The sequence below is a fragment of the Vulpes lagopus genome, chromosome 4, assembly GCF_018345385.1.
Source record: "Vulpes lagopus strain Blue_001 chromosome 4, ASM1834538v1, whole genome shotgun sequence".
NCBI classification, from domain to species: domain Eukaryota; kingdom Metazoa; phylum Chordata; class Mammalia; order Carnivora; family Canidae; genus Vulpes; species Vulpes lagopus.
The window spans coordinates 54,774,164-54,795,432 of NC_054827.1; the positions used below are offsets into that span (position 1 = coordinate 54,774,164).

The 21,269-nt window shown below is 36.9% G+C and overlaps 1 protein-coding gene across 3 annotated transcripts in view; it reads right to left on the bottom strand.

The window, feature by feature from the left end:
* Window positions 1–21,269, bottom strand: part of TPK1 (thiamin pyrophosphokinase 1) — a 312,036-nt gene that overhangs the window by 127,977 nt on the left and 162,790 nt on the right. For all 3 annotated transcript variants that reach the window (XM_041751936.1, XM_041751935.1, XM_041751934.1), the window contains one exon: window positions 751–897. In XM_041751936.1, coding sequence (XP_041607870.1) covers window positions 751–897 — 147 coding nt within the window. The remainder of the gene's footprint in view (window positions 1–750; window positions 898–21,269) is intronic.

The window sequence follows — 21,269 nt, forward strand, 5'->3', positions numbered from 1 at the left end:
GTGGAGAGCAGATGGGATGAAGCAACGCTGTAAGGAGTACATTACAATGAGAGGCAAAAAAGAAAAACAACTGCCCACTATCTTTTAATAATGTTACCAAGTGATTATTTTTCTAGATGAACCCTCTGATCAACCTTATAAAACTTCTTTAATAAGAATTCTGTTCTAAGCACTATGTTGATAGAAAATTTCCTCGATATTCATCATGGAAAGTGAATGACATGATCATTAGAAATTTATTCTGAGGCAGTGAAATTAATAAGCAGGCAACTTATGAAGAATAAAAGCTAAAGATTTTCTTTTTAGTGCTTAACAAAATCAAATCCAGTTTCCAATTATAACGACAACACTGAAAATATATGAGAATTCCATCTGAAATATTTGCCAAGCTTTGTGTTTCCTCTGTTGAGATTTTTCTCAAGTGGCATTCACATTCAGCTGCTCAAAATGCAAAGGTGTTAAATTTAATTCTTAGTCAATTTAATTAAAAGTTACAAGTCTGTTTTTTTTTTTTTTTTTTTCCTTCCCTGGGTATAATAAAATGAAAACTTTGAGGCTTCTCCTCTACATTTTTGCTGCTCCATGCTCTAAGGTAGTAGTAGATCAGGGTAAACACAAGTAGACAAACATGGTCAATTCACTCATGCATCAACTTCCAAGACACACAGTAGGCTCATGTTTTCAAGTCTACTCAAATATTAGAAGTTCTGTGAAAGCAAAGTGCTGACGTTATATTTATTCTTCACTTACTGGCTGAAGAAGGTAGATGAGCGATTCCTCTTGGATTATTACAATTGGCACAGGAGTGATGCATGTAGCTTGGAACAGAGTGCTCACAGATGCCATAATCTGGTCAAAACGCCCGGCAAGACCTCCCAAGGTCACAATTACGTCTACCTAAGCAAGGCAAAGAAAAACTGAAAGTCACATATATTTTAAGAATTTTCAATAATTAAGTAGCATCTAACAAAGAAAATGAGCTTTCAATACTATATTTTATTTGATAAGCCATAAAGAAAAGGTAGTTATCATTTTTGTTCGGACAAAGGAATTAAGTCATTTGTTTAAAGTCACAAAATTGGTGAGTAGCAGTCACATTTCAAAACCAACTCTTTCAAGTACCAATTTTATCTTTTTCCCATCTGCCTGTTGATCGAGAAAACTAGCCAACTTTACCTTTACAACTCTGCTTCTGTGTTCCTTCCACGTCGAATCTTCCCTGATTTCACAGTCGGTGCTTCTCCCATCCATCCCCATAACATACCTGTGGGCTATTCTTTTCTAACATACAGATTTGTTGCCTCACTAGAATTTAAGTATTCTGGGGACCCATACTGTCTTTTTTACTGAATGTTGCCTAACTCTCAGGACTTCATTTTTATGTTCACACATAAAAATAGGATAGTGTTTGCCAATTGATAATTGATAAGGTTGTTGTGGAGTTTAAATGAGGTAATTAAAAGAGTTAAGTGTAAAGCACTGACAACATGTTTAGGAAACAGTGATTATTTAAAAATATTAGCTTTTATTCTCTTACCATTTATAACATGGTGGATGGAACTAGATGGTATTATGTTAGCAAAGTAAGTCAGTCAGAGAAGACAAATACCATATGATTTCACTCCTATGTAGAATTTAAGAAACAGATGAACAGAAGGGATGGGAGGGGAAAATGAAATAAAACGAAAACAGAGAGGTAAATTATAAGAAACTCTTAACTCTAGGAAACAGACGAGGTCATTAGAGGGGAGGTGGGGGTAATGGGTGATGGGCATTAAAGGGGGCACTTGATGTAATGAGCACTGGGTGTTATCTGCAACAGACAAATCATCAAATTCTGCCTCTGAAACTAGTAACATATGTTAACTCTATTGAATTTGAATAAAAAATATTAGCTATTTTATTACCTTTATTTTTGGTATTATAATTATATTATTATTAACATTTTTGTTATTATCTATGGTTTGATGTTATTTTTCAAGTTAACAGTTTCAAGAGAGCATTTCCTGTAACTAATTTTTTAAATATTCTGTTGTTGAAAATATATTTCGAAGATATTTATCCTACTTTCCTTCTATATAAGATAGAGAGTAAAGACAGGCTACAGGGAAGTGAAAGGGAATAACCTTCTCCTGCATAAAGTAGCCCACAACGGGCTTGAGAACAGAAGAGGCACTGCCTCCACCCTTGACCCTATGCACCTTCTTCTGGTTATCCTAATCTCATAATGTAGCAACACAGTCAAAGCTGGTATATTCACCATGGAAGAGGAAGGACTGAAGAGCTTAACTAAAATATTATAAGAAAAGCTTACAAACAACAAAACAGACTGCAATAATAATCATTCTATCTGGAATACAATAGAAATTATTTAAAAATAGGGAGTAATTAATAGGTTTTTAGGTTTTTAAAATAGTTCATGAAAAAAAGCTTAAATAACATTTAGTCCACAAGGACATCATGATTTAAAAGAGTAACATGTTAACCAAGCATCTATATGATGTGTACGAGTTCTTAGAGGAAGAATAAGTGGTATGAAGTCCATGAAGCCAAAGGCTGTGTTTCTTTGGTCCCCTTGTTACAGCCCTGGTACTCTGAATAGCCCTAACACTGAAGACAGTGAGGTGTTTGATGAATGAGTAAGCAAGACACTGCAAAAAATGACACATCGCCTAAGGAAGAAACATTAATTGCATGTTGTGGGAATATGTACATCAAAATAGGTCCCATAAAAACACAAAAGGTAAATTACATAGAAGAACCAGATATTTGAAATGAGTTTTCTATTTCTGACTTTATCAGAATGTAGGAAGAATGGGAACTTGGGTAAGACGCTTCATGTAAAAGGTAGGGTATCAGGACAGGCACACTACAGGTAGAGGGCCTACTACTAGTTTTGGAGATCTTCCAAGAACTCAAAGAACTAGATTTGGGGTCCAGGAAGAGCATCCATTCTGGGAAGCACATATTACTCTGAGTACACAGGCAAAGAAAGGGACATCTGTTAATCTTCAGAGGAAGTGGGTAACTTGCAGGCAAGGAGGCTTAGACCTGCGGAGGAGACTGCTTCTGTTTGGAGTATCAAGTCAAGGAAATGACTCCTCATCTTAACTAGGAGGACTTATCAGTAAAAACCAGTGGGGAATAAGCCCAGAAATTATATACAACCTCAGTAAAACTGAAGAGAATTTGCTCTAAACTGAAGAAAAAGATATTCAAAGAAGTTTTATGTGAAACATAGCAAAAGTGTTAAGGCTCTAGTAAAAAGCACCTGGCGTACTCTTATGCACATAATCCTAAATTCACATCAGAAGCAAGGCCTGGTGAGAGTTTATTCACTATGCAGATTCTGGAATCCTTTTTTCAGATTTTCAATTTTTCATTACTATACTCTAAGCCTTGAGGGATCCTGTAACCTTTAAGGCTGAAATTTAATCCCCCTCTTCTGCACTAAGGTATCATGATGAATAAGCAGTGTCTGTAGATCAGTGATTGAATTTTTCAGAATAAAGAAGCGGCAAGATTACTTCTCATCACTACTCATTCTCCCTACAGGAAGTATTTAGCAAGACTGATTAAAAACATTAGAGGATCAATGGGGGCTGCAGGCAAGGGGGAGGGCGGTGGGGTCGGCCTGGGAGGTTTCAGCAGCCTCTGGCTCTGGTGCCTAGTAGGACATCCAATATTCACAGAGACAGAAGAGAGACAGACACCTCCCCTGCGCATTTACATAGGTTTTACAAGGCTAGAGTTATATCTTTAGGACTACAATGCCACTGGGACAGTGTTCAATCTGAAATTTGGAGACTACCAGGGTGACTCTTCTATGTGGATCCAAAGCCTTGCGCATTTATTTCTAATATTACCCAGTGTGTTGTAATTTTTTTTTTAATTTTTTTAAATGTTGTAAATTTTAAAGACTTTGTATTTCCTGAGGCTTCAACATCCTCAGACAAGCTGTGAGCACCTGGCGCAGGTGAACAGGTGTGCAGGGTGATAGGCTTGTCCCTGCCACAAGCCTCCACTTCTTGCTCTCCTATGACCTAGTGACATTCAAATACACTAGTGAGGGGATCCCTGGGTGGCTCAGCGGTTCAGCACCTGCCTTTGGTCCAGGGTGTGATCCTGGAGTCCCGGGATCGAGTCTCGGGATCGAGTCCCGCGTCGGGCTCCCTGCATGGAGCATGCTTCTCCCTCTGCCTGTGTCTCTGCCTCTCTCTCTCTCCCTCTATGTCTATCATGAATAAATAAAATCTTTAAAAAACAGAAACAAAACCAAACAAATACACCAGTGAAATCCTCTCACACTTTTGCTTGTCTACCTACACTGATCCCCAATAAAGTATCCCCCCTTGGGGCCCCACTCTATCTTCCAGCCCCCCACCTGTTTTAGCCTGCCTGCTAGGCACTCCTCCCATATAACCCCCAGCATGGCACACCATGTCTTCCTTTTTAGCGCCTGTAAGTATAACAAATCCTTTCATTTCAGTGTCTGTGTCTGCATCAGACAAAACAATTTCAATAACAATTATTCTTCACAATACACCCAGTTGCACTTTGTTATAACTGTTGATATACTTGAGTATCTCTCCTTCTAGAAGAGGTCCATGTATCCCAGGTGTTAGATGCAGTATTTGCAACAGAGCAGACAGCAAGTATTTACTGAGCTCCCCTAAGCATATAAAAACTCAGGAAAAATTGAATAAATAACCAGAGAGGCAAGCAGCTATTTTATTAGGCTGAGTTAACATCATCTAATTCCTATAAAATAGTACTTCCCTACTTAGCAAGGGTTCAAATAGTCTGTCGCTTTTGAAAAGAGTAACTTATTTCCTATTTGTTACTTCTGGTAAAGTTTATTGATCATTTACCATGTTTTAGGTGCCATTCTAAACACTTAGGGTATATCAATAAAGAAGATAAAAAACCCCTGCCTTCATGGAGTTGACATTCAAATGGAGGGATAATACACATACAAATAAGTCTATTAGGATGTGAAATGCTGGTAAGTGCTAAAATTAGGAGAATAACAGAGCAGGAAAGGGAAGATCAAAAATGACAGGTTGGGAATGTGCTTCACTTTAAATAGGAGCTAGGGCAGGCTATATTGCTAAAGTAATAGAACAGCACGAAGACCCAAAGAGACGAGGGAGGTGGCCACGTGTATGGATTCCCAGGGCAGGATTCTTCAGACAACAGACTGTATTAAGGCCCTGAAGCAGTGACATGGCCTCAGCCAATTTCAGAAAGTATCAGGAGGCTAGCTGCTAAAATTAAATGAGAAATTAGTAGAAGAAATCAGAGTAAAATAGAAGAATTACATTTGTAGTGACTTAAGTCATTGTAAAGTCTCTGACTTTTACTGGCATTAAATGGGGAGCCGTTTTGAGCACAGGAATGACATGACCTATGTTATTTCCCCAAAATCAGTATGTATCCAGAATTTCTCCACTTCTTAAATGCCCACAACCTCATCACAATGACAGCTCAAGCCACAGAAATTGTCAGGGGGTATAAAGCCACCATTATATCACCCATGAAATGGTACATAATAAGTGTCCAGCCAACAGTTCTTGAGTAAATGAGAGAATGAACAAGGATTGAAGGATATGAAAAGAGCATGGTCAGTGGATCAGAGTACTGGTTAAGCTGAAGATTTGCTGGATTTGAGGTACAAAAAAGTGAGTCAAATGGACAAAATGGAGGTGATGGAGGGCTTATTTGCTATCAACAAGGCCTAGGTGTATTCATAGAACTGAGTAATTTAGTTAAAAAAGCAAGTAAGATGACTACACGGGATAAGTTTAAGGAAACAAGAAGTCTGTGTATTGAAAGGTTGATTCGAGTATATTTAAAACTTACCACGGATCATGACAGTACTGTTGAAAAAAGTATTGGTGACCTATATGTTAACCTGATCAAGACATGAGAGGAAATGGCCAGGACTATCACAATGAGGACTATAGCAATGAGTGCTGAGGTGCCCATGAAGTTGAAACTAAAGTTTTTAGGGCAAAAGAAGAATGGAAAATAACAGCACTGTACAATGTAAATATAAGAGGATACACAGAGGGAGTTTTAAATGCTCTACTTGCTACACAGCTACATTTTAAGAAGTTTTTAAAAAGAGATAAGATTAATTTTAAAGTATATATTTTAATGCAATATATCTAAATATCATTTTAAGGATGTAATCTGTATTAAAAATATTGAGGTGTTAGGAAAACTGGACAATCACATGCAGAATAAAGGTGGACCCCTATCTTATAACGCTCACAAAAATCAACTCAAAATAAACTGAAGACTTAAACATATGACTTTGAAACTATAAAACCCCTAGAAGAAAACATAGGGGAAAAGACCCTTGACCTTAGTCTTGTCCACCATGTTTTAGATACAACACTAAAAGCACAAGCAACAAAAGCAAAAATAAATAAGTGGGACTATATCAAACTACTTCTGCATAGCAGAATAAACTATCAACAAGAGGAAAATACAACTTATAGAAGAAAATACTTGCAAATTATCTGACAAGAAATTAATATCCAAAATGTATAAGGAACACAGATAATTCAATAGCAAAAACACAATCAGATTAAAAAATAGGCAGAGGAGCTTACTAGCCATTTTCTAAAGACAATGCACAGGGTGGCTCAGTGGCTTAGCACCGCCTTCAGTCCAGAGTGTGATCCCGGAGACCCGGGATCGAGTCCCACATCAGGCTCCCTGCATGGAGCCTGCTTCTCCCTCTGCCTATGTCTCTGCCTCTCTCTCTCTCTTTCTTTGTGTGTGTATCTTTATGAATAAATAAATAAAAATCTTTAAAAAAAAAAAGACAATGCACAAATCGCCAACAGGTACATAAAAAGATGCCCTATCACTAATCATCAGAGAAATGCAAATTAGCTCTGGTTATATATCCAAAAGAAAGGAAGTTCGGGTCTTAAAGAGAGATCTGCAGTCCCATGTTCATTGCAGCTTTATTCACAATAGCCAAGATAAAGAAACAACTAAGTATCTTTCAACAGATGAATGGATGAAGATTATACACACACACACACACACACACACACACACACAGGCAAAATGGACTCTTTTCAGCCACCAGAAAGAAGGAAATCCTACCAGTAAGAACAACATGGATGTTCATAGATGGACCATGAAAGCATTAGGCTCAATAAGGTTAAGTCAGACAGAGAAAGACAAATACTCTATGACCTCTCTTATATGTGGAATCTTAAAAAAAAAAAAAAAAAAAAGCCAAACTCATAGAAACAGTAGAATGATGGTTGCCAGAAGCTGGTGGTGGGGAAATGAAAGATGTTGGCCACAGGGTACACACTTCCAGTTATTAGATTGGTCAGTTCTGGGGATCTAATGTACAGCATGGTAACTGGAGTTACTAACATTGTATTATATATTTTAAAGTCGTTCAGACAATAAATCTTAAATTTTCTTACCATACCAAAACAAAACAAAACAAAAAGTAATTACATGAGATGATAGAGGTATTCACTAACTATAATGGTAATCACTTTGCAATACATCTGTGTATCAAATCATGTTGTGTGCCCTACATTTATACAAGTTCATATGTTAGGTATATCTCAATAAAACTGGTAAAAATGAGATATTTTACATTTTTTCACATTTAGTCTCCAAAATCGTCTATGTATTTTACACTAATAACACATCTCAATTTGAATCTGTTACATTTCAAGTATTCGAGTTGACTAGTGGGCTACAGTTTTAGATAGCACAAATCTAAAAACAGCAAAAAGCAATGAAGACACCTACCTCTAACTTCCAGAGCCCATTCTAATAAAAGTAGTGGGAAAAACAAAACAAAACAACAGCATTACTACTACCGCTGCTGTACAGCAATACTCTATTAGAGAATTCTCTCTCTCACTTCTCTCTAATAGAGAATTGCTGTCCTTGAGGAAAAGCCCAGTTTATACTGGAGTTAGACATAAAGACACTGTGAATTCAAGGGATTTTTAGTGAGGATGAACCATGAATTTCAGAAGGCACTAGTAGAGAGGCCATACATGCCCTAGGGCAAATCATTTATTTTTAAACATGCCTACTATTTTCTAAAGAATAGTAGACAGTCTCAAAGACTAACATGTTTTCTACTGGTTGTGATGTAACAAGGATTCAATATATGTTATTTTAAAAAAGCGTTCTTACAATCTTATTAGCCTCATGGAGAAAGTATTTTAAATATTGTATCTGTGCACATATACACTCAAGTACTCAACACATGCCTATAACATATATAACACTCAAGTACTCAACATATGCCATATTCTGTGATATAGAAAATGTAAAAAAAAATCAACTTCTAAATGGTTTCTATTTATTTCCTACACTCAAGTCAGGGTAGTTTAATGGACTCTTTCTGTTAGCCTTTGCCTTATGCAATTGTGTGTGGCAAAAGGAACCCTGAAGCCCTGTATTAACATATTGGAGATCTGACTAAAGGATGGTATATTCTTTCAAAAGCCATGTAACCACATAAAAGTTACATAACCTCCTTGTGACTTTGGTGGTTCATCTATAAAGATAAAGGACAGAACAGATTCATTAATGTATTTTTCAAGATTCCTTTCACTTCTAACAGTCCACATAAGGTTCTCTGGTTTCCACTGTAACAGGTTAAATAAAAACTGTGTCTATTTTGTTTAGAAAAATAAATGAAAACCTTAGCTTTGCGTAATTTGCCTTAATAAAATCATGACAAGACTGGTTGAGGGATATATAACACTAAAAGGAGAAGCAATTTCATTTTTCTATTAGAGCAGTAAAAACCTTTCAGTAAACAAATGGTATGTTTTTCTGCATTTGTCCTCGAAAAGACTTAGATACAGCATGCATGAAATCTACAGCAGAGACAGTGGCTGTCAGCAAGTTTTAATTACATTCACTTTTCATAAATTGAATTCTAGAGTTGCATAAATGGACAATTTTTTTATGGTTCTCCCTGATAAATAGGGGTGACCATACAATTTAGCATACAGACTAAGACACTTCTGAAAGTAAACTGGGGACATTATACATAATTACACCAAGAATACGAGCATAAACCAAGACTATGCTATGTAAACCAAGATATATGTTTACCCTACTGGTGAGAATTAAAACTAACATTAGCATAGCCAACTTAACAAACATAAAGAGTAGGGGCTCAAAAAATTGAGATGTTATTCTTAAGCTTCACTTAACTTTCAGATACGTACTGTACTAAGGTAAGGCTTGAACAGGATGATGAGATCCTTTGGTCCAATTGTTTGATACTCTTATTTAAAGACTGAAAACTCAACACAGGCCATGAAGAAAGAAGCTGGATCAAGACAGACCAAAAACAATAAATTGATCAAAAAATCAGCAATGTCAAAATGTTTTAATAAGCCTATAAAGTAATTCCAGTGATTGATACAAAGTACAATGAGACACCAAGGAAATGAAAGGCTGTATTTTTATGGTATCGGAAGATACTATACTCACAAACACAGAATATACCTAGCTGAAAGGCAATTTCTGAAAATAGGACTATAGGGATTCCATTTAAATTTCAACCAGGCTCAATGGGTCACAGTTTAAGGTAAGCAAGCCTCTTTGGGTGAGAAGGAAATAATGTCCCTTGCAATGGCAAGATAATGAGTCTTCCATTCATAGACAAGAAATCTAGGAACATTCAGGGTTAAGGGTGTGATTAAATGAAGGCATTTTTAAAGGATGCCTACCTCTACTTTCTAAAAAAGAATTTTGTTTGAACAGTATTTTTTTCCAACTTTGTCAAACTGTAAATATGTTATTAAGAAATGTCATAAATGTGTTCATATAAAACTGTTTTTGAACATGTTACTTTAGAGAAAGGTAAAAAAAAAAAAAAAGAGGATGAAAGGACCTATTTACATTACTGAAAAGTGATCAGTGTATCCAAGCTTATCTGCATTTGAAAAGAAAAACTAGGAAGGCACTAATAAGGATCTGTACTATGACTCCTGACTGCTATAAACCACAATCCCCTACTAGAAGTTTTAGCATAAAAGCCCAGGTAGCCCATACTCTCACTGACCACAGGGAACTTACTATGTCCCTGTGCCTCTCTGGACAGCTCAGCAAACGGGACTCCAGCCTCCTTGTGTGGACTAGAAGGAACTCTTTGCAGCAGAGGTCCTTGACACAGGAGAGACTGACCCGTCCCAGTAAGGTTGTATGTGTGGTTTCCACCCTACAGGTTCAGTCTCCATTAGCTTGCATGTATTTTCAGGATTGCCTACCCTTTGACATCCCAAAGCTATGCGTTTTACCTTTCACCCTAAATACTCAGAATTAAACACTCCCCTCACTCAGGGCAGCTCCTAATCTGGTTTGTGCCCAAGGAGAGTGGACACTGGAGAAGGTTCACTACCAAGAGGCTTCTCATGGGTCCCAAGAGACTTCGGCTACATCATCACTGAGAACATATCAGGATCATCTGCTTAACGAAAGCATCTACTCCAAAGACCACACATTCTTAGAGTCAGAACTGTGTCTTATTCAGGATGCATTTCTCAACCTAGAATACTTAGCAGGGTACCTGGGTACACATAAAGGACTTTTGTCAGCTGAATGGTTAGCTCAACAGTTTTCATGCTGTAACTCTCTGGCAAACAAGACCAAATCATTAACAAGTATGGACTTTATTTTTATGGTCTCTATTCTTTTCTCAAAATCTTAATGGGGAAAATGACTAAAGAGTTATTCTTCAAAGCATCCTGCAATTGATTCTTTCATTTGTGTCACTGTAATTTTTGTCCTTTGATTCAGCTTGCATACAACCATTATGCTGTTTTTCAAAATGACTTTGTGGCTTTCCATTCAAAATTCTTTAGTGGATTGCCATCACCTGTATATCAAAATTTAAATTCCTTGTCTAGAAAATAAAGATTCTCCATATGTTGACCACAAACAATCTAACAATGACGATGGCTGTGAACAGTTCTCATCCTCAGAGCTCTTCCTGCATACGCTGTTTGAATTTTTCTTGGTTTACTTTCTGACTGCCATTAAGAATGCCTGAAGCACTTTAATGTCAGGTACCCTGGTCATGAGAGAGTACAGGACGAGTGCATTCATTCCCAGAATAATGCAATGCTTTTTTGGTTGACCCTGGACAAAGCTTTGAATTTTTTTTAGTAGTAGTTCTGTCTTCCCTCACAGATTTGTCCTGAGTACTAATATTCCCTTGATCAATTGGACTATAAGTTCAAGCCATATCAATGAGATCCCTGGGAATGAGACATCTTTTCTGTATAAACAATACAACACTGATATATACAAAAATGTGGAAACATGGGTCTTTTTCCTTCCCAAGTAAAAACACCAAGGGATGGCAAGAACTAATTTACATGTGTTCACATTTCTCAGTATCAGGAAGTGAGTGCCAAGAAGAGCTGGATAGAATAAATAAACACACTAATGGATTTTTTTTACATGATTTTACTCTATTATCTCTGCTGAAAATTAAACTCTTTGAAGACTCAGGAATATATTTATGAGTAAGTAAAATTACATAAAGTCACGGTTTATATAAATAAGTACATGGATATTATAAATCTACTGGAGGTAATTATGGTCTCCAAACCCCTCACATTCTCAGGATATGAAGATATTTCTACAGAAAAGATATTCACAAAGATATTCTTTTTGAATTATGGGGGTCCTGAGAAATGGAAAACTGTATTACTTGTGTTTTAGAACAGCTAGAATGCCTCACATAGCATCTTCAACACAGCTAGTATTTGGTGTAAAATAAAAAAAAATCAAAAGATAATTTTACCATATTCAGAAACAATCAGCTATTTGGAAGTACAGTTTGAAAGGCTATTACAATTTGCATTATACAAATTTTGTCCACAGAAGCTAAATGAATTGCTCAGTAGATGAATGAAAAAAATTCCATTCTGCATTCTGGAGCCTCCTGTTCAACACAGACCAGATACTTTTCACTCTGGCTAAGAATTCTCGAACATACGTGTTTCCCTAAGGAAGTTGAATATCTGAAAGAGCACTAAGCTGTCATTCTTCCCCTTCTGTGGAATCTGGGACATGAAACTGTACCTACTTTCTTTAGTCATTTCCACCTACTGAGCAAGGTGAGAAGAGACAGATAATTGTCCAAACCTTTCTGCAAACAGATGGACTTTGGTAAGAAATGTTTTGTTCCCTGACGATGAGTATTTCTGCACTGGCAGATCATTTCTTAATACCAATTATCCTCTCTTGCATCACCGGGATTCATTTTTACACAACAGTATTTCTTGCTTTGCTTCAACCATAAAGAAAGTCTTCGCTGCATATTCTTGTCCAAAGTGATAAATGAAACTCTTGGTTTCCTTGTCTAGATGAATTGGATTTAGCTATTTGCAGTACTTTGAGTGCATTATCTTCCCAAAGTTTAGTGGCATAAAATTCTTCATTTTTTATTGACCAGTTTATAATAGGTGGCTATCAGACTTGCTGTAGCACAATCCTTAGGTTTTGCAATCTGGAGCAATATAAATAGTTTATGTTAATTATCCCCTTTCCACCTTCTGGGAGAATAGAGAACATTTTGATTGCAAATTTTGCACTTGGTCATTAACACTCTGGTTTCTAGATATGCATTCGACCATTTTATAATGCCAAATGAGAATGTTAAAACTGTTACTGCAGTGACATTAATTACTTAAAGCTTATTTTTTGCATTGTAAGTGTGCTTTACCTAATACATGCACACAAAATAGCTGATCACCTCATCATCCTCCGGTTCACCTTAATGCTATAAGCAATGCTATTATTTACTATTTTGCAAAACGTGTACCACATCCAAGAGCATCATAGTAAACTGAGTGTAATTTGGGATAAAATGTTCAATAATAACTTCCTCTTTCTGAAGTTATTTATAGGAATGCTTTAAAAATCAGAATATTTAGGGTCTATTTTATAAGCATCTAAAATCTTGAGTAGAAATAGATGAGGAGACAGAATTAGCATGCAATCAGTGTACTTTGAATTCAGATACTCCCCCTTTCCTAATATGTTTCAAAATATCTCGATCCAGTTGTTCATATTGGAAATGACATAAATTCACATACATGGTGAGGGGAAGGTACATCGTGGATTCAGAAAAGGAGCTGCAATCACTGGCCATCTACTCTAGGCATCTGGATTTTAGTATGCCACTTGCTCTCATGGACCAACACGGTGACCGTGGAATGCTAAGCAGAACAGCTCTGGGAAAGCAGACGGTCATGGAAACAGAATGGCATTTTCTACTTCTGGCTACTAATAGAAGAATGGAAAGTGAATACTATGCAAATTTCATCTTCTCCTCTGATTTAAATGGGACTTTCTGAGATACTTATACTCATCATCTAACACAAAGAAGAATGTATTCCTTTTTTTGTTTTGTTTTTTAAAGATTTATTTATTCATGAGAGACACACAGAGAGAGGCAGAGACCTAGGCAGACAGAGAAGCAGGTTCCCTGCAAGGAGCCTGATGTAAGACTCAATCCCGGGACCCTGGGAACATGACCTGAGCCGAAGGCAGATGCTCAACCACTGAGCCACCCAGGTGCCCCAAGAAGAATGTATTTCTATGTATATATTTCTCTTCTGATTACTTAATTAACTACCACTGAAAATATATTGATCTGATATGTACATCCCCATGATAAGCAGTAACAACCTTTTAGTTCTTCAGTCATGACTTAAACTATACACAAATCATTTCTTACAAATAGTTATTTTCTTAAAATTTTTAAAAAGATTTTATTTATTTATTTGAGAGAGAGGGAGAGAACACAAGCCAGGGGAGGGGCAAAGAGAGAAGCAGACTCCCTGCTGAGCAGGGAGCCCAACATGGGGCTCGACCCAGGACACCAGGATCATGAACTGAGTTGAAGGCAGATGTTTAACCAACTGAGCCACCGAGGCACCCCACAAATACAGTTGTTATTACTACTGTGGACAATCACACTCATGGCTAGGGGTATGGCCACATATGTCTTGCTAAGGGATCTGCAGAATAAGGAGAAATTTTTTAATCTATTGTGTACTCTCAGGATATTCCACTATATGTGCATTATTCTTACAGAAGTCCCCAAGACAGAGTTTCCTCCTCCTGTCTACAGTTTCTGCACCTTCGCAATGCAGTAATTCAAAATAAAATAGTCCTTTTCACGTAAGGTCAGCATGTCTTCTGCAGAAGAGCATCACACCAACCATATCTGCAATTCTCTGCATTAATAAGAAATTTTATCTGGCAAGTGAGTCATCCAACTGAGACTCCTGGTAAGCAGATAAACTTAACCCTTGTCCCGGGGCCTATAAAAGCACGCTTCTCCTCTGGCAGGGATGGATTAGGCTGCCACAGTGGCTGAGGCAGTAAGCTTTTTATATCCGTAGCAACAGCTCCCGAGTCACTTCAAAGCACTGGGTGTATCTATTTTCTCTTGTTACACAGCACTATAAAAAAGATTGCTGGTCTCTAAGAAGAAGGAAAAACAGAGATGTGAATTTCTCTTTTGAAGGCTTCTCCAAAATGATCTAGGAAACAGCCTGCTTGTTCACTCAATGCCCAGAATACTTTCCTTCTCCTTGCTTCCTTCCTTGTCTGATACTTAACTTGCACAGCATCTGTTCCAGAACCTGAATATGTAAGTAGTCACTCTGGCACTTGACAAAGAGAACAATGCTGGTTATGTACTAAAAAAACAAGAGGTGTTCTGTGTAGACATACTTAAGTATAGCTGAATATGTCTACTATAAGTATACATGTGTTTCTTCCTAGAAATTCATAAAAATTATTGATTTAAGTTTACAACATTGCTTTGAGGCAGATAGGCAGAGGCAAGAAAGTAGAGAAAGCTGTCCTATAAGTCTTACAAGGCCTCAGCTATCCAGCAGATGTTGGAATTTAATGGTATTACTTTCAGTATTACTTTAAGGAAGTTGGCAAGATTTATTCTTGTCAAGTTCTCAATGGCAGTGGCTTATGGGACAATCTCTACGTATTTTCATTTTTTAGCTTTCAAGTTTTGCAAGTAACTTAGAACTGGGAAAAAGTAGGTTTCAGAAATTACAAAAGACCAATTAATAAAATGAAAATAAGGCATTACACGTACCATTTTTAATCACACACAACACATATGTCCTCCCCATCCATAAGATGAAGAGAAAAAGTATACTAAAAGTATAAATGATTGAATAATAGCTCCATATGCTGCCAAAGCCAAAAAAAAATTTCAATTATTATGGGCCAATAGCTGGAGCAGGATACACCTTGTTAAAGTAGATGAATAAAATTTACCAACATTTGATAAAAAAAAAAAAGCCTTGCTAAGCCTTGCTAAAGAAAATTCTTCCATTTATGTACGCATTCATTTATTCATTCAATAAATACATATGGAGTGCCCACTATGTGCCAGGTGTTGTCCTGGGAATGTAGCAGAGAATAAACATGTACAGTTACCTGCCCATATGAAATTTACATTGCAGTGTGAAGATGTAATAGAAATAAATTTCCTAAATATATATGGTAGATGGTGACAGGTGTGATGGAGAAGACCCAACAGACAAGGTGATAAAGACTGCTGAGTCAAGGGATGGGAGAGGATGCGGGATGAGGGGTGTCATTTAAAAAGGGAGATCATGGAAGGCCACATGGATATGAGCTCCAATTTCATTAGAAAAATAATTATATTATTCTATTTTCTCCAATGAAAAGCTAAAGGGTGAAACAGAGAAGGGTTCTACAAACAATTCACTAAAAACACAAAAAGCTGAATCTTTCCTGCAGAGGCACGGTACAGCAATAACTGTAGCCTGAGTTATTCTATGGTTACATGTACATCTGTGTCCTCTATTAGACTGGAGGGTCGGAGCCATGAGGTCAGTCATCCAACCAAGTATAACGACCAAGATAGGTACCATGCAAAAGTTTGTTAAAACAATTAGAGGAAGATCCTCAGTAGCTTCCATAGTATGTCTAAAGGGAGGAAGTCTGCTGTTGCAACTCTAAATTCTAAATACATCCCTTAGCGAGTGTAAGGCACACCATGGCTATGGCAGGATTAAAGAAGTCAGAGTACATGTCCCATTTTCTCTCCGCACCAAGTCAAGGAGTAAACAATGATTAGCGGGTTGTGTAACTCACCTCCCTACTGAATTCTAGTTCTAAACACACAGTCACCATTCTCACCAGTTCCCTGGGAAGGAGGAAGGCTGAAGACATGCCCTGAGAAACATTTCAATGTGTAAAGAGTTCCCCATTTATTTCAAGTTTCTAACATTAAGACAGTTCTTGTGGAATCAGAATATGTCTGAAACAAACAATGTTAAGGTAAGTCCATATAACCTGGGCTATAAACTGTAACTAGTTTATAAGATTTCTAAAAACACTGTCTAATTCTAAAATTATATTATAAAATCAAGAGAGCACAATATATTTATATCGTAATATATTTTGTGAAATACTAACAATTATATATAAATTATATATCTTTTATAATTTACAAAATGCAATGTTATGTAAATATATAAATACATTTTATAAAATATGTTGCAGATCACAAGACCTAAAGTATACAACAATATATGACTATTAATACTATTAAATTTTTATTAAGGATTTTATATGTGGCAGACAATGAAGTGCTTTGTCTCTGTACCTGCTGATATAAGTGAATTATTATTCTGATTTTGCAGATGAGAAAGCTGAGGCTTAAAAAACTTAAACAGCTTTCTATTACCTATTTCTCTTTCTGTCAACACACAGCTAAAAAGAGTGCCAGGCCCAGACTTTGAACATCTGACATCTAATTACAATGCACTGCAGTGGTGTTGGGAAAACTGGACAGCCACATGCAGAAAAATGAAACTGGACCACTTTCTTACACCATACACAAAAAAAAATTCAAAATGGATGAAAGACCTAAATGTAAGACAGGAAACCATCAAAATCCTAGAGGAGAACACAGGCAGCAACGTCTTTGACCTCAGCCATACCAACTTCTTACTAGACACATGGTGGAAGGCAAGGGAAATAAAAGCAAAAATGAATTATTGGGACTTCATCAAGATAAAAGGCTTCTTCTGCACAGTGAAGGAAACAATCAACAAAACTAAAAGACAACCTATACAATGGGAGAAGATATTTGTAAATAACACATCTAATAAAGGATTAGTATCTGAAATCTATGAAGAACTTCTCAAACTCAACACCCAAAAAAACAAATAATCCAGTTAAGAAATGGGTAGAAGACATGAATAGACATTTTTCCAAAGAAGACATACAAATAGCTAATAGACATATGAAAAGATGCTCAACATCACTCATTGTCAGGGAAAAACAAATCCAAACCACAATGAGATATCACCTCACACCTGTCAGAATGGCTAAAATGAACAACTCAGGAAACAACAGACATTGGCAAGGATGTGGAGAAAGGAGAACCCTTTTATTACACTATTTGTGGGAATGCAAACTGTTGTGGCCACTCTGGAGCTTCCCCCAAAAAGTTAAAAACAGTTCTGGCAATTGCACTATTAGATATTTATCTAAAGAATACAAAAATACAGATTCAAAGGGGCATACACACCCAAATGTTTATAGCAGCATTATCAACAATAGCCCAACTATGGAGAGAGCCCAAACGTCCATTGGTTGATGAATGGATACAGAAGATGTGGTGTGTGTGTGTGTGTGTGTGTGTGTATGTATGTGTATATATATATACACATGTATAAATATATGCATATATACAGGAGGAATATTACTCAGCCATCAAAAAGAATGAAATCTTGCCATTTGCAAGGACATGGAGAGAGCTAGAATGTATTACGGTAGGTGAAATAAGTCAGAGAAAGGCAAATACCATATGATTTCACTCATGTGGAATTTAAGAAATGAAAGAGATGAATATAGGGGAAGTAAGTAAAAAAAAAAAAGATAAGGAGGCAAATCATAAGAGACTCAACTATAGGAAACAAACTGAGGGTTGCTGGAGGGGAGGTGTGTCGGGCAGGTGTTAAAAAGGTGATGGGGATTAAGGAGGGCATTTGTTGTGATGAGCAGTTATATTTAAGTGATGAATCATTAAATTTTATACCTGAAACTAGTACTATACTATAATGTTAACTAACTAGAATTTAAATAAAAATTTGAAACAAACAAAAACCCCCAATACAGGGATCCCTGGGTGGCTTAGCGGTGTAGCGCCTACCCTTGGCCCAGGGCGTGATCCTGGAGACCCGGGATCGAGTCCCACGTCAGGCTCCCTGCATGGGGCCTGCTCCTCCCTCTGCCTGTGTCTCTGTCTCTCTCTCTCTCGGTCTCTGTCTCTCTCTCTTTCTGTCTCTCATGAATAAATAAATAAATAAATAAAATCTTTAAAAAAAAAAACCCACAATGCATTGGTAACTAACATGAGGACAAATAGAAGCTCATAAAATAACCCAACTGAGAAATGATAATGGTCTGAACTAACCTAGTATCAGTAAGACTAGAAAGGAGAAAGTGGGCACAAGAGATACCTACAGAATTAAAGGAGTTGTGACCAAGTGGTAAGGGACGGTAAAGCAAAATATAAGGCTACTCTTAGGTTTCTGCCACGTGGATGGATGGTAGTTCCAGTGCATGAGATGGAAAATAAAGAGAAAATGGGATTCTGTGTGAAACATGATGAATTGTGTTTTAGACACTGAAATGAAATTCTTATGGCCCTCCAGTTAGGTTAGAAATAGGCTTTGGCATTCCGGAGAAGAAGTATAAATGAGGGAGTCAATGGCATAGAAGTGTGACAGGATATCCCCCTAAGAAAAACAGGTGAAAACGAAGGCGGTGATGGAGATGACAGGATTTTGACAGGTAAAGAGGCAGGGCAGGAATGAGCAGGATTACTCCTTCCGGAGCCAACCCTGAAAAAATTATATAGAATGCCAGTTCTCTTTGATCAAGTCCTACCATTCTCTGGTGTCTTGGGAAACTGGGCAGTTTGCGGACCTGGGCTGTTACCACGGTTTAAAAATTATCAAGTTTCCAGCAAAGTTTCAAGCAGGCATAGTTTTCAGATAAAACAGTTTCCAAAATATGCAAGAGACCCACAGGTTGAGATTTTTTGAGGAAACACTTTAAAGGTGAAAGAATTCATAAAAAGGTATTTCAGATTTGCCTAGGTGCCAAGAAGTACTTGCCTTTTTATTCTGTAACACTGAGTCAGGTCACAAAAAGATTATACCACCTGATAGTTAATAGCGTATTTGAAACAGTAAGCATCTCTTTTTCAAGTGAACTTCTTAATTTGGAATAATCTTAGATTTAGTGAAAAGTCACAAAAATAGTACAGGAATTGTACCCTTCCCCCGGTCCCGGCCAGTGCTAACATCTCCTATAACCACAATGCACCTGTTCCACCTAAGACTGACACCGCCGTACTACTAGTAATTGAACTCCAGGCTTTGTTCGCATTTTGCCAGTTTTCCACTAATACCCTGTTCCAGTTCAGGGACAAATAGAATGCCACACTGCATTTAGTTTTCATGTCTCTTTCAGCTCCTCTGGTCTGTGACAGTTTTTCCATCTTTCCTTGTTTTTCATGACCTTGAAAATACTGGTCAGGTATTTGGCAGAGTAATATTCATTCTGACTTCCTTGGATTTCTTTTCAAAGATGAAACTGGGATTATAGGTTTTAGGGAAGAACTTCACAAGTGCCTTTAGCACCCTTTACGTTATCTTGAAGGGCATGTGCTATCAACAAGAATTATTGCTGACATTATTTCATCACTTACTTTTTTCTTTTTTTTTAGTTTTGTATATTTTTATTATGGCAAATTTCAAACATATGCAAAAATAAGAAGAGTATGATGAATCACATATACCCATCACCAGTTTCATAAAAATTATAAAATACACGGTCAATCGTGTTTTATCTATACTTTCTCCTTACTCCCCTAGTCAACATGTTTATTTTGAAGTAAATCCCACGATTATTTTGAAGTAGATCCTATACATATTATTTCCTCTGTAAATATCACCAAATGAGACTTACCATAATTTAGCCAGTCCCCTATTGACAGTTTTTTATTTATTACAAATAATGCAACTATAAATATCCATTTACATTTATCTTTGTAAACTGCAGGATAAATTTCTAGATGTTGAATTGCTGAAACAAAGATATAAGCATTTAAAATTGAGAAATACGGGCAACCCGGGTGGCCCAGTGGTGTAGCGCCAACTTTAACCCACAGTGTGATTCGGGAGACCCGGGATCGAATCCCACATTGGGCTCCCTGCATGGAGCCTGCTTCTCCCTCTGTCTCTGCCTGTGTCTCTGCCTCTGTGTCTCTCATGAATAAATAAATAATTAAAAGCTTTAAAAAAATAGAAAATAAAATTGAGAAATACTACCAACTTTATTTTAATACTACCAAGAATAAATGAGAATTTATCCTTCTCTGTACCCTCACCTACACTCATTTTATCCAACTTTAAATATTTGGCAATCTGATATCGGAAAAATGGTATGTATTCTTTTTTTTAAAGTAAATTTAATTAATTAACATACAACGTACTATTAGTTTCAGAGGTAGAGTTCAGTGATTCATCAGTCTTCCATAACTGGGTGATTGATGGTCATTAAGGAGGACACGTAAAGTAATGAGACTGATGTTTGATTATTTGACTAAAGTGGTATCTGCCAAGTATCTCTACTGTGAATTTAGTTCTCATCTCTTTCCAGAATATACATTGACACACACAACAGATTTATTAAATTGTGCTTTAAATGAGATTGAAATCTTGCTGAAGATCCTGGCCCATTAGAGTAGACTGTACTAAGGACAGTGGAGACCCTCAGAAGACACTTCTCAGAGCACTATCACCATTCTTTGCGCAACCCTCTGAGTCAGAGCTTATTATAGTGCTATGAATAATTATTCTAATCAGATAAAGTCTTAAATTCCTTTTAAGTGAGGAGCAACAGTTATTTAGTATGGGCATATAACAAAGCCATTAGTCCATTACAAAACAATAATGTACACCTAACCCAATACTGATAATTAGTAGATATAAATATTCTAAAACTCATAGTATCTGCAGATATCTAAACATAGTGTATCTATCTGAGAAATACCATGTAGGAATTAAATAGAAAGACTATCTAGGACGTCTAGGTGGCTCAGTGGTTGAACATCTGCCTTTGGCTCAGGTCAAGATCCTGGGATCCTGGGA